The 17594-nt window shown below is 42.0% G+C and overlaps 1 protein-coding gene across 3 annotated transcripts in view; it reads right to left on the reverse strand.

The window, feature by feature from the left end:
* The window catches only part of ntng1a (netrin g1a), a gene marked incomplete at its 5' end in the record, with an annotated part of 79804 nt that overhangs the window by 23461 nt on the left and 38749 nt on the right, over positions 1-17594 (reverse strand). For 2 of the 3 annotated variants that reach the window (XM_083671759.1, XM_083671760.1), the window contains one exon: positions 1728-1897. In XM_083671759.1, the coding sequence (XP_083527885.1) occupies positions 1728-1897 (170 nt within the window). Of the gene's footprint in view, positions 1-1723; positions 1898-17594 lie in introns of all 3 variants that reach the window. The other variant, XM_083671761.1, reaches the window with a different exon arrangement.

The raw sequence follows: 17594 nt of genomic DNA on the forward strand, positions 1-17594 counted from the left end.
TAAGATTCATAACTCCCAGTACCTGGGAGGGAAATATGTCCTCACCCACTAGCCTAGAGATCAACTGAAGAAAAAAACAATCCAACTGGACGCAATAACACACAAGCCTGGGATAACGCTGGCTTAGAAACGCCAACACACTCAATCTATTATCAATGGCATGAAGAAATGACTTGTTATGGCTTTGCTCACATGACTTGTTCTTTGTCTGTATGTGATTAGCATTATTTCCCAAATTGCCATTATGCCATACAGTAATGTATTGTGCATCTCAGAGGCATGTGGTATTCATTTGATAGTAATGGCTTAGTTCAGGCAAAAGTGGGCTGGGTGGTGTGTGTGTGTGTATGTGTGTGTGTGTGTGTGTGTGTGTGTGTGTGTGTGTATGTGTGTGTGTGTGTGTGTGTGTGTGTGTGTCATGAGAGGATGGCAGTGCTCTGCAAAAAAAAAAGCACCTGTCACCATCATCTGGGCACCACAGGGCATCCTAAAAGAGCTCCCTGAACTGGAATAACCGGCTGTATTCAAGCCCACTTAAAGACCACCAGTCCCCTTGTCCCCAAGCCTGACATTGGACATACTGTATGTGACCTGATTAGAAGGAAGAATGAAAAACAAATTGTCTCGTTTCAAAAAGCTGTGCAAATCCAAAATACCAATACATGACAGCTGCAGACAGAATTGGCTCTTTTAAGATCTTACTAAAAACTCACTTGTTCAGGGAGGCTTTCAATGTATAGGGTCCTATATTATGTATGTTCTGTGACTGTCCTCCTATATTCTTATTTGTTATGAATGAACCTACAGTAAAATGTAGCGATGACAAACTGGACGTGACCATACCACCCACATAAAGTATTGTTTATTGGACAGAACAGCATACATGTTCAGTTTAGTGGCCGTTGTGTGAGAGATGAGAAGGAGAGATAGAGAGCAGGGCCAGGGTCGAGAGCAGGGTCGACTATGGTAAAGCCCTCTGAATTACATCACCTCCCGCTGCCACTGGGGTCAGGCTTTGTGGATAGAAAGACAGGACTGCATGTGTCATACTGGTGAGGTGTGTGGTGAGTGGGAGCCTCTGAGAATGTGTGTGAGTGCCTTTCTTCATCCATTGAGCACAGCAGCAAAATTGCAGCGCCACAGAGTAAAGGAGAAAGGAGAAAGGAGAAAGCCACTCGCTCAGAAAAGTAGATAGAGAGACTGATTGAAAACTCACCATATTAGGAACTATCAACAACTCTATTGACACCGGCCTTTATAGAATACCTTATACTGTATTTGTTGTGTTTGTAAGCTTTTCATGGCAACAGCGCTCCATAAGAGAAGGCTTCACGCAGCAGAGTTTGTTATGCTTTCAATTGATATAATACTCTTCATCAGGGGCGAATTGGGCATGTTTATTTTATTTTTTTTATAAACGAAAATAAGAACAACAAAAACATTGAATTGAACAGGTGCTGCTGCTAAGCATCTATCCCTGACTACAGCAGAGGGAGAGGGAGGGAGAGAGAGCCGCTGCAAATGATCACACACTGCAATGCAAGATCACATCAAAATAAAAAAAAATAAACAGCTCTGTCGCGGGGAAACCCAAGCCTGGTCCGGCCTGAATCAGCCATCAGAAAAATCAGGCCTGGCCTGACCTGGCTCGGACCTAGCCCGTCGGGTCCTGGGCTGAAATGTAAAACTCTAGTGTGTACGTACGCGTGTGTGTGTTGGTTACTCACAGATATTTGCCGTGCCCTTGGGGATGGGGAGATAGGAGCCTGCGCTCCATGCTCGGCCCTGGTAATTTCTCTTACAGCGCCCACAGTCAGGCCCTGTGGTGTTGTGCTCACACTCACAGCTCAGCTTCTCTTTAAACTCACAGCTGTTGGCATGAAGGTTGCACTTGCACCTGTCAAGGAAAAAGAGAGGGAAAAAAAAACACATCAACATTCATGCAAATTTCAAATCATAGAATAAAAGCACAAAAAGAGTGAACAATGCAGTTGAAGGACGGGATGACCTTGACTATCATTTGCATGTTATCAAAGAGGTATGCTGAGCAATTCCAAGGGTTCCACGAAAGAAACTGCATCATTACTGTTCCTTTCTCTTTCTTCTTCCTTGGAAGATAACTTATTTATAATTGTCCCTCTGGAGGCATCGTAATTGCAGTAAGGTCACACTTGGTGAGCGAGACAGAGAGAGAGAGAGAGATAGATAGAGAGAGAGAGATAGATAGAGAGAGAGATAGAGAGAGAGAGAGATAGAGAGAGAGAGAGAGAGAGAGAGAGAGAGAACAGACTAAATGAAACAAGCAGAGTGGAATTGTTGTACAAGGGGATGGAGACGAGAGTTGAGTCTCGAGAGAGGCAGTGTGTTTCTCACAGTGTGTTTCTCACTTGGAGTTGGTGGATAATGTCAGTCACTGAGAGGGTGGCAAGGGGCATGAATACGTGCATGTTTGTTATGGCAAATTAAAATAAAATGATGTCTGCTGGGGAAGTGAGAAAGTAAACCATTGAGACATGTTGAACTCTCCTTGACACCACTCTTCATGAGTCAAAATATCATAAACACTGCATTGAAACATTTATTTGAGTCCTTTTCATTGTGGATATGCTGGCTTGTTATTCTCTAAATCAATTATCTATCAATTATCTATATAGTGAATATGTATTGTATTTACCTAGATTCAATGTTTGACGTATAGCAGCAGATACACCATAAAGAGCTATCCCTTTGTTTGCTATGATTCAGAGAAATCAACCCCACAAACAAATGATTGTTATAATGCTACACAGTCAGCTGAATACTGAAAGTGACAACTAGAAGCATGAATTCCATACAGTATGTGTATCACCACTCCTGAATATCACACCAGACAGGAAAGAAATCTAGCTTTCAAACATCCCTTCCTTTCTAATTTCAAAAATCCCTGCATTGATTATGTTGCAGAGAGTCAACAGGGTTGCCATTGTTGTCCTATGAGAGAGAGAAATGGATTTGGCTGTGTGAGTCCTGGCATTGGAGGTAACCATACTCCCCTGTTGGGACCTTGTGTACAGTGTCATATCATGTATGTATTGGTGTTCATGAAACAACACTGTTGGCCTGTGTGTCCTGTTGGAGATTGGAGATTGGAGATGAGAGGAGAGTCGTAGTCACTCAGAGCCCACCTGTAATGTATCTACTAGAATATGAGAAGACCTCGAAGAACAATTGAAGCTCATTTTATTTTCACCTTCCTGATTATTGTGGCCTTTTTAGAGCATATCATAACTCCTATTGGCTAAGGAGCCCCTCCCAAAATGATTGGCTAAGACAACAAATAATTTAAGAGACTGATTACAGACACATATGGATTTATGTTGCGATGATGGCAACATATCGGGGTTATAAAAATACATATAAAATCACTTATAACTCCACTAAAACAAGACATCAGTGCTTAGACAAGTTCACGTAGCACCTCCTCCATTGCAAAATGTTTTTTTCCTGTTTGCTTTTACTGAACACACCGACCCCTCCTGTTTCTTCCTAATGAGGAGCGAGGGAGGCATGGTGCTGAGGAGTGAGATGATGGAGGGCCAAACCCACACAGTAGTGCTGACGTCTTATGACAAACTCCAGTGACAGCTGGCCTTGTTTATCCCCCACGGCCATCACTGCGCAGCTTTAAGACGCTTAGCTTTATCCCACAGATAAATATAACCATTTCTGAGGAACAACACACTCCTAAACCAATCAGTGGACTTTGATCTATCTTAACACTCAACTGATCTGTGACACGGCTGATTCCAGGCCTTGTCGTCAGGGGCGATTAGGAGCATAGCGGCTCTCTATGATGTTAGCTCATCTCTCCCAGGCCTGTAAGATCCCCTTCCATGCATGACGAGGAGTGCCCATTATTAAACCTATTATGGCGCTGCGTGTCGCAGGAGACGTGCTCGTAGTAGGAATTGATGTGCATCATGCGCTAAAGTGCTCCTGGGTGACAAACGACACCGCCATCCCCCCAGGTATACACGCCGCGCATAAATGATGGGTCATTATTTTCCTACAGGCCCTGATTTGCATCTCATTACCCAGGAGGCTCTGGGGTGGCGGGGGACATCACACTCTGACGTGCCTCAGGTCCACAGCATCAACAAGCAGTCTAGCAACAGCAGACGCCTGCATCAGGACTGTCTGTCTGGGTGGAGTGTGTCTGTGTGGTGATGCCGTAAACTAGCATAATATCACTACTAACAGTTAACTGTAGTCACAGTAAAAACCGTTGCGCACAGTAGCTACTGGAGGCAATGAGGGCATCGAACCAAGCGGGGCTCATGTTCAGAACACGAAATAAAACACAATAGGCTGTTTTATTGTCATTTATTGTCATTGACCCTAACCCTAACCCTATTTCCAGTAAAACCCAATCAATACCGAGGATTATTAAATCTTATATTGTACACTAATGGGGAGGTGGTTAAACTGGACGTTTGCAGAACTGATGAGGCAGTTCTTCTACCCCCCTCCCCTCCCCTCCTTATTCTCTGTGACTGGGGGGGTCTGAGCCTTTTGTGGTTTAACCTTCAGTTTCCCCTAACACAGCCAACATTTTAATCATGGGGCAAAAATGATACCGTCACACACTGCTGACATAATGAAGGAGACCGGCGGCAGACCCTCTGGTCTTTTAGCCGTGGGCGGTGTTGTGTGGGAATCAGAACCAGCTCTGGTTCTGCTGTCAGGGGAGGCCCTCAGTGCTGCGGCAGCTTAAAGGAATAATGCTGTTAACGTGTATTTAATCAGATTTTAATGACAAATCTTCTCCCCTGGGCCTCCTCATTCTCAGTGTCTGTCTTCATTTAATGCAGGCAGGCCGCCATACAGTACTTTGCTCTGAAGTGTGTGGTCATGAGTGAGACACTGATATGCAGTCCCTCTGTCGGTCTCTCTCCCTCACCTTCTCCCTCTGACTTTCTCTCAATCTCTGTCTTTCTACCTCTCTTTCTATTTCTTTGTCTATTTCTGTTCCTATCGTCTCTACTGAAAATAAATATTCATGCGGGTTAGGCGTTTTGTTTTCCTGTGGTATTTTCAAAGAGAAACCGCTTAAGGCTGTTGAGAGTGCCAACCACTGGCGGTTCGCTAGAGGTCATGATATGTATTCATAAAATTACCCATGAGGCTATGTGCTTAAATTGCTCAGACAGGTTAACGTATAACAAGTTTTTCTGTTGGTCTAAGTCTACAACCCACTCTTATATCAGAAAAAAGTTCACAGTTCTCCTTGAATCGAGGAGACTGCGCGCATTGTTAAGTATTGATTTATTTATTTATCTTTTTCAAACTAGTACAGAGCAATACAAGCCCACAGAATATTCAGCTTGCCTCAAGCGCCAATTCTATGACCTCCAAAGTAATGGAATTCTGATTGACAATGAGGGGGAGGACAGAATGTTGTCCTTTCCCCACCAATGTTAATAGAAAAAAACAAAAAACAATACAACACAAAAGCATGGTTTCCAGGGAGATTGCCCCCCCCCCCCTTCTTCTTATCATTTAATCTATTATCTCTTCAGAAGAATAAGGGTTCTCTCATTACATTCAAGCAAGTCATTTCCCACATTTACTCTGCTTCACCATAGCTTTGTAGCCAGACATCACTGGCTAATTAATCATAATTACCCACAAACGCAGGCTACACATGCCCACGTAACGCTGCTGATCCCACCAAATTGAGCAGAGTTAATGTAACATGGCCCTTAAGTGGGTTAAGTAAGTGAAGCAATTAAATTCAATCTAATGTGCAGGTGTTGTTGTAATCAAGCAAATTGGGTCAAATACTCTGTAAATAAATGTTTGCTCATGTCAGATTTTAATGTATGAATGAGCAACAATAATAGGGAAAAGAACACACACATCCCGCCGAATCAGTTATGAAAGCAAAATTTAAACACAATCACAGGAGTGAATATTAAGGCCGAGAGGTGTGCACAGGTAATTTGGCAGGGCAGACATGCTGGACAATCACAAAGAAAGGAGTTATTGGAGGCACACAGATGGACAGCACTGTGGCAATGCAGCCTTAACAACGCAGCCCACCCTCCCTGAAGCTGTATGGTGTTGACAGTTGACATTGAGCCCCCCCATTTAGACACTTCAGCTCGCATTAGCGCCAAACAGATCTCCCGCTTGCTAGCTCTAGCATTAATTGCTTCCTGAGATGCCTTCCTCTGGCCTGCAGTGCAGTCTGGGAAGTAGGAACAAGGCATTCCCTCTCCTGAGATGGCCATTAGCACCCCCCCCCCCCCACACACTCCCAACCATTCTCTGCACCTAGTTTAGACTTGACAGGGAGAGAAGTCTAGTTGGGGGGCATCCACAACTTCCTCAGGGCCTCAAGGGAATCAACCACAGACTAACTGTAAGTCGTCTCTCTCCAAGCCTGCAACAACAATAGCCAACCACAGACAAACAGTATAACTTCTCTCTCCCCAAGCCTGCAACAATAACAGCCAACCACAGACAAACAGACTAACAGTCCAGGTCTACAACAACATTAGCTAGCGGCAGTTTTGGATAGACAAACTGTAGTCTACTGTAATCTTGTCCTGCATAATCTTTTGAAAACCACTATATTAGAGCATGTACTGTATAGAGTATATTAAGGTCCCAAAGGTGATATGCCTAACATAAGTTAGGCAGTCCAAACTATCAGGAGACTGAACCTAAGCAGTGGCTCCACAGCGTGTATAGGACATATCATACTGTAGTTTAAAATACACAAAATAAATAGATACAAAAACAAACGCAGATTGTGGAGGACCGAAACTGCAGAGAGGCTGTAGATACAGTTACCTAATAGCATGGCCTGATTCATTCATATTAGGAATATTACATTTGCTCCATTAGTAATGTGATATGCTTAAGTAGCCAATTAAGACCTGGAGTGGAATACAAGTGAATGACCCTGTAGCTGACTTATGGCACTTAGCTTAAGATGTGACACTCCAAATTAGTTTAATGAACGTTTCGGTGGGCAGACAAGTGGACCACCTCCTCTTGGCAGCCCTTAAAATACATACAGGGTCAAACAAATCGACCTTAGAATAGCGTTCTTAAACTATGGAGTTTGTTCTGAAAAACTTGAAATTCAAGCAAATGTGCATCTCATCCATCTGAAAGTCTGTGGAATCCCTGCCATTATTTATGTATGGAGTTGGACATGTTATCCAAGCAGGAGTCAATCAAGAGGTCTTTACTCTCTCTGACATGCCAACCCAGGTCAATACAATCGAGTGGTGGCCACACTGATACTGCATCCCTCATTGCTAAAGACTATTGGATTCAGAGTTGGTGACAGAGGACGCACCAAGGGGATAAAGACCTACTGTGTATCATTGGGGAGAGCAGGGTAGAATATCCAGGCTGCTTGAGGACTGACATAAGTGATCTTGTCATTTCATAGACAACATCAATGATTTATATCTTTAAGGGCAAAACCAAAAGAGCAAAGGGGCATTGATCAGTTGGGGCCTGCAGGCCAGAGACTGCCATTGGATACACTTGGCCTGTGTTTGTGTTTGTGTGTGAGTGTGTGTGTGTGTGTGTGTGTGTGTGTGTGTGTCTGTGTATGTGTCTGTGTGCAACCACAGCATATGGCCCTTGACCCCTGCACTCGCTAAAGCACTTATTAGTGCCCTCTTTATTCATTTGTCAATGATAGTGCTAAAACCTATTGATGGTCCCCCTGTAATATCAATGACCATTACACTATGGCATTGTATCATGTACCTCCAATGGGCCCTGTATGTACTCATAGGGCTTATCCTCCATATACCACTACCTGTTACCAGAGTGGCTAAAGAGAGTTGGCTTAATTAAAGTGAAAGTGGGCAGTATTTCTGAGGCAGCATAAGGTCTAACTCTCTTACTACCTCAATTCCCCCATAAACCCAGGGACAGGGTCATTAAAACCTCTGGTGCTCACGGTATTCACTGGAGTGGGGAAACGGATGGCTCTGATTGGCCAGGGGGCAGCGTTCCTGTTGAATAAATGTGAGGGTGCCCTCCCCGTGACAAGATTAATGATATCAGTGCGAGAGGTAAAGAATCACTTGGATTGTACAAGGTGCATGAGTGTATGTGTGTGTGTGTGTGTGTGTGTGTGTGTGTGTGTGTGTGTGTGTGTGTCTGCATGTGCCTGGCAACAGCTCAGGAGTGCATTACAGATCTGGTACATTAATGTGTTGTTTGACCAGGCTATCTTATCCTCATCAGCTGTCAGAGACAGTAGCTTTGTGTCTTATATTGGGGAAGGCTGGGAGAATTCAATGGCATGTTCTGTCTGTCTGGCTGGCCCCACTATTTTTATTCCTTCCTTTGTCGGTCCCAGTCCTATTGTGTGTCTCTGCTCTGCTTGAAGGCTAAAGGTGCACCATTGAATGGTCATATACACTGGCCCTCTGTGCGTATTGGAACAGTGAAGCATCTTTCTTCTTTTGGCACTATACTCCAAAAGGTTTGGATTTGAAATCAAATTACTATTATGAGGTTGAAGTACAGATTCCCCAGTTTTATTTTAGGGTATTTGTGTACAAATTGGTTTCACCATTTAGAAATTATAACACTTATTATACATAGTCTCTATTTTATGACATCATATTATATCCAAGTTAAGCACTCATGTTTATTTGGTCACATATCCGTTGTATGCGAGTCTGTGACCCATTGAGCCCACCAGACGCTGGGTGTCTTCTCTGGTGATGCTCTGCCAGGCTTGTACAGCAGCCATCTTCAGTTGTTATTTGTTTTTTGTCTTTTTTTTCTAAAATCTTTCTACAAGTTTTTGGCCCTGAAAAACTCCCTAGTTGCTATGGCAATATGTTTGGCGTCATTGTCTCCTGTATGATAAAGCGCCGTCCATGACTTTGGAAGCATATTCTTGTACTCGAGCAGACGTTGTTCTGATGATGTTTCTATACACTTCAGAATTAATTCTGCTGCTGCTGTCAGCAGTTACATCATTAATTAATACTAGAAGCCCTGGGCTGTCATTACTAGCCAAAGTACCCGGAGTGAGGTCCGGAGACATCCATTTGTTGATGTTAGTGTAACAGTGTAATCATTGAATTTGATCAATACCATGCAAAAAATAATGCACCGGTTGTGTTTATACTTCGGGTTCCATTTTTGCAATCAATCGTTTGCTAGGGAAATTGATGTGAAGAAGTTGTCCATTTCTGCCTTCGCAGATTATAATTGTAAGGTTTCGATGGACGATACTGAGCAACTATTTTTTCATGAACCCGCCAGACACACATACGCACACCCACACACACCCACACACACCCACACACACGCACATGCACATGCACACAAATAGATTGTCCATTATCCACATCATTACACATTGACTGCCCACTACTTGCCTACAAACTGTAGCCTACAGTACATACATACATGGGAGGAGGTATAATAGGACGCTCATTAAAAACAAGGTATAAATAGACAGAGAGACAAACAATGTTGTGGCTTAAGTAAAACAATTAGCCTGCATTTTGACATACGGGTGTAATGAAGGGCTATTCACATGTAATCGCGCATTGATCATGCAAATAACTGCTATTGTCTTTCTCTCTAAGCCATTCAGAACTTTAAGGTCAATTTCGAATCACCATGATGAGGGTAAAGGTACGGTAAGGCTAGCACAAATGGACCATGGGGGTTGGACCAGGGGTTGGACCAGGGGTTGGACCAGGTGTTGGACCAGGGGTTGGACCAGGTGTTGGACCAGGGGTTGGACCAGGGGTTGGACCAGGTGTTGGACCAGGTGTTGGACCAGGGGTTGGACCAGGGGTTGGACCAGGTGTTAATCACGCTTCAGGACGTGACTTGGAGATGTTGGCTATCAAAAAAGGTGTTGTAGTCATGAAAATGCCTCCAGATTTGTTTCCATGTTGGGATGACTACTATTAAGACAAGCCAGTTCTAGTGGCAAGCATACATGCCCAAACCACAACAACACCCCCTCCACCATGTTTCACAGATGAGGTAGTATGTGTTGGATCTTGGGCAGTTCCTTTTTTCTCCAAATGTTCCTCTTGCAATCACTCTGGTACATGATCATATTCATCTTATCTGTCCACAAGACCTTTTTCCAGAATTCTGCAGGCTAACTAACCTGTCCATACTTTTTTTGAGGCTGCACCTTGGAATGTAACCTGTAGTTAGGCTGGTGAAATCTTCAGCAGATGGTGGTCTCTTACACTTTCACACCTAATTCCTAGAGAATGTTCCTGATCTGTCGAACAGTTGTTTGGGGATTTTAAAGGTGAGTATTTTTCATCCACCGCAGAGATCTTCCTTGGCCTACCAGACTGTTTGCGATTGCTGAGCTCACCAGTGCATTATTTATTTTGAATGATGTTCCAAACTGTTGATTTTGGTAAGCCTAAGATTTCGGCTACATTTCAGTTTTCCCTTGACTTACAGTGACACCTCTTTGGTCCTCATGTTGACAGACACCAATAGCAGACTCCAAAGGGAAATGAAAAGCCTAGAATCAAGACTAGGCAATGGCAGCTCTCCTATACCTGCACAAATGATGTGACAGAACACATCTGACACCTGAAACACCAGTCATGCCAATTGTCCCAATACATTTGGTGCCATAAAATAAGGGGATTATGTATACAAAGTGTTGTCATTTCTAAATGGTGAAACCAGTATACAAATAAAAGCTGAGAATCTTCACTTTAACCTCATAGTAATGGTTTGATTTAAAATCCAAAGTTTTGGAGTACAGAGCCAAAAAGAAGAAACAAATGCTTCACTGGCCCAATACTTACAGAGGGGAATGTATAATAACAGGCCCTGTTTATCTGATGCTGCCAGGATCACTCACTGAAACTCACTTTTCATGACTAAATGATCACATTATTGAACAGCTCAACTATTTATTCCTCCTTCCTGGACGTCTGGTGATCTAAATAAAAAATCTGAGTCAGGAAGTGACTGGTTTCGAATATAATCATATCAACACTGTCAGTATACATCCACACCAGGACAAATATCATCACTCTGTAGCTATACTGTTATCGTTTCCCAGTGTTTTAGAAATAAACAATTCAGCTCCCAAGCAAAACATGGTAGCATATGGCTCTTTATTCTGCGACATCTAAGGAGAGAGATCCTCTCGTATCATCTACGTCATGTTGATGCCTCCAGATTGGGAACTGGCTGGTCGGAGATGGCAAAGTTTCTCTGGCTCTAATGATTAAAGAGTTTAAATCCATCATCAAAATCTCTATGACGGGTCCAGGTGCCAGGGGGTACGTGCCAACTACCAGTCAGTCTGTGACAGAGACGTGAGACCTTACTTACCCCTAACCATCCCAGCCCTCTCTCTCATATGCATAAATCATATCAGTACAAGATACATGCATGCTAAGTGTGGAAGTGTGGACTGTAGGGATGATGCATGCTATTCATTTCAATGAGTGTTTGTCTTTGTAGATTTTTGTTTATGGGATTGCCAATGGAACTGTGTGTGTGTGTGTGTGTGTGTGTGTGTGTGTGTGTGTGTGTGTGTTAGGGATGTTAGAAACAAAAAAAAGTCTAAACAGTTAGTGGAGGCAATTTTTTACGACCCACTTTTGTAGAATGATTCATCCATGTGACCCAAAAAAACCCACAAAAATTATAGGTCTGTACTTGCATTAAAGCATGCACCTTTTTCACGTGAATGCAAGGCCAACTCGCAAAAGGCTGGCACAGATTGCACGGAAAGGTGTCTTTGGAAAGGGAATTGCAGGTGGATAGAACACCGCTTTTGGTTCATGTAGACAGTCCTGCTCACCCTGTAATGATGAAGCCCTATGTCTACACCTTAGGGGAGACTGGTGGAGGTAGAAACCACGTGTTTGACACCATTCCTCATTCCATTCCATGCATTACAATGAGCCTGCCCTCCAATTTCTACCTCCTAGAGCCTCTCCTGCCAGGCCTACATGCTGACAAATAGGCTATTTTCATTAATTATGTCAACCACCGATTACTCCGTTTTACATTGATGATTAGTGGAACGGTGAATAGGCAGCCCACTCAGGGAAAACAACAATTTTAGATGTAATATCCTTAAGTTACGAATTAGGTAGGTTTTAGGCAAATTAAATAGTAAATTAACTCCTCTTAATTCATACTTAATTATACTTAAAATAGATTATCTATTATTATCTAGTCTTTTCAACATAGTAGCATAGCAGTAACTAGCATATTCTGTGTATACAAAAAAGTACACTTCAGTTAGATTAGAAATGCATTGGTATTTATGTTGTTTTCTATTTTCACTTTTAATCTGTATTAATTCATGGCATGGGACATGCCATGTTACCAGGCAACTCTTGCAGCAGGTCAGACTTGTACATAGGCCTGAATGAATGGCATACCTTATCTTGGTCCTAATTATTTTGGTTAGCAACGAAATACACATAATTGTGGGGTAGCAGGAATCTAAGTATACACAACTGGAGGGTATTACTGTTAGTACATCCAATCTCAAAATCGGCAATGAATCCAGTTAATAACCAAACTACGTTTATTTGTAAACCAAAACTTACATTTAAGACAAGAATGCTGGTACTTAAAGTATATTAACATTATATTCTAAACATACTTCATAACATATTTTTTTCCAAGGGTTTTTTTCAGGTTACTCTACCAATGTTTTTGTTCAAACTGTAGCTGAAATGGTTAAACTCATGGCCCAAGGCGACCAAGATATCTACTTGCCAAAACTGGCCCTTCAACTGCATTGAATTGCAGTTGAAGGACCAGGATACCAAACATTCTGTACCATCTCTCAGGTACATTTGTTATAAGTAAAATACATTTTTTAAAGAAGTATGGGATTAGAGTCCATGAAATACCAGTATACTATTGTTAAGTAAATAAAGACATGACAACCAAGTATACTTATTGTAAGTATACTGAAGTACATACGTAAGGACATGACAATCAAGTATACTCTTTGTAAGTATATAACTAAAGTGCACATTTAATGAAATGACATTCTCGTACACCTTTAGTAAAGTATACTGAAGTACAGATTAAATTAGATGACAATCAAGTACACTTTTTGTAATTATGCTAAAGGCCAGATTAAATGACATGACAGGTCAGGTATACTTTTTGAAAGTATACTTATGTACAATTTAAGGTTGGGCTTTTTCTTAATTATGGTGAGCATTCTTTGGTCAAGGCAAAGGCAAATGCAAAGCCTATAATCAATACTAGACATTGACAGCTCTCTTATTCCTGCACAAATTATATGACGGAATACACCTGACTTACCAGAAACACCTGTCAAGCCAATTTTCCAATACTTTTGGTGCCCTGAAAATGGGTTTACTATGCATAAAAAGGGTTGTAATTTCTAAATGAAAGCTAAAAATCTGACAGAAGAAAACATTTAATTAAAGCTGAGAATCTACAGTATGTTTACTCATAGTAATTGTTTGATTTCAAATCCAAACTGTTGGAGTTAAAAGAAGACAAAATGCTTCCTCTTTGGGTTGGCGCGGCTCTGCGGCTGACACGTACATGAGAGCTCTGTCTGTTTGATTGGTAGTTAATGTCTTGCTTTTTAGGTCTATGAGTATTTTAATGTATTTTTTAACAAGGCATCATTGCAGTGATTTATATCTAAATATGTCTGTCATCATCTGTAAACTGGGATTTTCGCTGCTGACTTTATGGATTATTAAACTTTTTTTGGCAAGTCATACATTCCCTACAGGAGGGAGGAGTTACTCCAGCTGGCTCAGCGAGCAGCTGGTCGGCTTTGGAGACCGACACCTACTTCCCGGAGGAATGGAGCGGCCCGGGCTTCCCACATGCACCAGGAAATGGGGTACAAACAAAACCTCCTCTCCCAACAATAATCTTATCCAATGCTTGATGCATGCTTCCGTACAATATTTGTATGAGTATAGAGACAGTTGCCTTTTATGTTTTTCCGACACCTGGTTGAAACCCTCAATTGACAACGACACTCTTGCATTACCGGGGTTTGACACACCGATACGCCAGGATAGAGATCAACAAGCAACGGGTAAAATGATTGGAGGGGGCGTGTGTTTGTACATAAACAGCAAATGGTGCAAAAGCTAAATGGTGAGACACACCACAAGTACACCTAACATAGAACTGTTTTTGATCTCATTGAGGCCCACATATTTGCCACGGGAATTTGGACAAATTTTTCTGATCCTGGTTTATATCCACCCAGATGGAAACTATAAGGTGGCCATAGAGACTCTTTACCAACACGTCCAAGATCTGGAAGCTATCTCCTCAGATGCACCAAAAATAATATTGGGTGACTTTAATGGTTGCTCATTAGCATCGGCGCTGCCACACTATCAGCAATATGTCAAATGTTATACTAGAGGATCAAAAACCATTGATCTATGCTATGGCAATATTAAGACTGGCGACAAGGCAACCAGAAAACCACCGACAGGTGCATCCGACCATGACACTGTGTTTTTACTACCATCTTACAGACAAAAATTTAAAACTGAAAAACTCAAAGCAAGATCAGTGAAAGTATGGGATGAGGACAGTGTATCGACTTTACAAGGCTGCTTTGAATGTACGGCCTGGGAGGTGTTTGAATGCCCAGATATAGACGAACATACAGAAGTGGTCACATCCTATATTAACTTCTGTGCAGATAATGTGATCCCCACCAAACAAACAAAAACATACGCAAATACTAAACCCTGGGTTACTGCTGATATGAAAAAGCTTCTAATTGGAAAAGAATGGGCATTTAAAATGAATGACAGACGCACAGGAAAACTAATTCAGAGAGAAATACAGACGCAAATGAACCAATCTAAGAGGGACCACAAAGCTAAAGTGGAGCAGCTACTCAAGGCCAACGATGCAAGGGAGGCGCAGAATAAAGACAGTGGTTGAACTGAACTCACAGCGGACCAACTCTGCACAGACAGTACAGTTTGCCAATGACCCAAATTGCTTTTTTGCATGTTATGAGACTGACAGACCATCCCAATTTGAGCCCAAAGGCGGACTGGAGAGAGGGTGGCACACCAATACGTGTAACATCGGAGGAAGTGAGGCGCACCAAGAGTTGAGCCCTGTAATTCACTAAAACTCTTTAGAAACATCCGAGGTCATGGAAAATGTCTAAAATAATCCTGCTACCTAAAAAAAGAAATCCCTTTGAATTAAATGATTTTAGACCGGTAGCTTTAACTGCAGTAAGATGAAATGTTTTTATCTCAATGGTGTTTTATCTCACTTAAAGTCTGAAACCAATGGACAGATGGATGCTCTACAACTTGCATATAGAGCAAAGAGGGCTGTGAAGGATGCGACAGTAACACTTCTGAACCAAGTTTACAAACACTTGGAAACCCCATCATCTTATGTGCGCATACGGTTTGCTGATTTCTCATCTGCCTTTAATACTGTCCAGGTAGATCTATTGACAGTGAAGCTGGGTAGCATGGGTGTAAATCTTACCCTCATAAGATTAATATATAACTTCCTTATTGAGAGGCAACAGTATGTCCATGTCCATGGAGGACAGTCATCTGTCATCAGCACTCAGACTGGGGTATCAGAAGGTTGTGTCCATTCACCTTTGCTGTTCACATTGTATACCAATGACTGTGTTAGTCATCAGGATAATTGTACAATGATAAAATTTGCAGATGATGTGGCTCTGATAGGCCTTTTCACCAACGATGAGACCAGTTATAGAGCTGAGATTAACCACTTCTACAACTGGTGCTCAAATAACTCATTGATCTTAAACACAAAGAAAACTAAAGAAATGATCATTGCTTTCAGAAAAAACTCCTCTCTGATGAATGGCACAACCATTGAAAGCATACAGGAGTACAAGTACCCAGCAAACTGACATGGAATGCTAACGCCGATACTGGGTTTGCAAAGGCTCAACAACGCCTCTGCTTTTTAAGGAAACTCAGAAGTTTTAAAGTGGACAGAACTATGCTGACACTGTTTTTAGACCTTCATTCAGAGTACTTTGACCTTTTGTATTCAGTGTTGGTTGGTTGTTGGTTAAGATAACTGGGGAACCAATGTGTAGTATTACTTACATAACAGACCAGTACACTACGAATTTAGCTCATAAGATCACAGCAGATCCTCTGCACCCTCTATAGTCTGAATATGTACTCTTCAGGGCGAAGGTATAGCATGCCTAGGACGCGGACTAAAAGAGGTTCAACAAGCTTTGATTACATGATCTCCCAAATGATGGCTTTTATGATGTTTTAGGATGTTTTATGATGTTTTTATGATGTTTCTATGATGTTTTTATGATGTTTCTATGATGTTTTTACGATGCTTATGTTTTATGTTATATGTTTGGTGATGTCTTTTGATGTTTTAAGCTCCTTGTCCAAAGCGAATTCCCCATAGGGGCAATAAAGGCTTCATTCATTCTTTTGAATACGTATAGTGGGCACTGTATTTTACCACATGTGCACAAACTGTATCTAGTGGCCTATTCAATTGACACAAGTAATCGAGGTAGTATTCTGTCATGTGCTTTGCAGTTAATGTTGAATTACATTTTTAACGCCAGCTCTGCAATTTGTATGTCTGAATTCCATGATTGTGTCTGCCTTTTCCCCATTGCAGAAATTACAGGTGCCGACCTTTGTCGTCTGATTTGAATCCAAAATGTTGCCGTTGCGTTTTTTGTTTACACCAAAAAAACTCTTCCCCTCCCCCCATGTGAGTGTAATTTTATCCCACCCTCCTAGCTCGAGAAGCGCAGTGCGTGTGTTTGTTTACTTAGCTTCAGAACTTTTTTTTTCCTCTCTCTCTCTGGCTACCGAAGCAGGCGCAAAATCGCAAAACCGTGTAAAAATAGATAGGAAAATTAACCTTTTTTCTTTACGGATTTTCTGTAACCAGTTAGGAATTCCTTATCGTTTAAACGTTTACACGTTAACAAACGTTAAGATCCCTAGTGTGTATATCTGTCTTTCTATCTGTACACACACACACACACACACACACGCACCTCCTTGGTTGGGTGTGTGTTCTGCCACTAATCAGCGGCTGCGATGGTGGTAGAAGTGAAGGAGAGGTCAATGAGGAGATTACTCATGAATATCTGACAGGAAGGGCCTATTATGAGGGGTGAGGCAGGCTCGTAAGGCTGGGGGAAGACAGCCCTCCGCACCAAGCTACATGTCTAAAAGGCCTCTCCATTAATTAAATAGGTCACCACATGAATGTTGAATGTGTGCCGTGGACAGGGAAGAATAGCCAAATGCCTTTGATATGTCTAAGTTCTGCCTCCTAACCCACTAGACCACAATGAAGGAAATAGACTACTCTAATGTGAGAATAAAGGGCATTATAAGCAGCCAGACTGTAAATGGCTCTGTGTTCTGTCTGAGATGTGTCTTTCGTAATGAGGACTAGCCACAGACACGTATTTAAGGAGTGATCCAAAGTTCCAACAGAGTAATCCTAAAGCATGTTATGATAGCTTTGTTCTGGGTTAATGCCTCTCAGTGTGTGACGGTTCTCAATAGAAT

This window comes from Argentina silus, assembly GCF_951799395.1.
Source record: "Argentina silus genome assembly, chromosome: 1".
NCBI classification, from domain to species: Eukaryota; Metazoa; Chordata; class Actinopteri; order Argentiniformes; family Argentinidae; genus Argentina; species Argentina silus.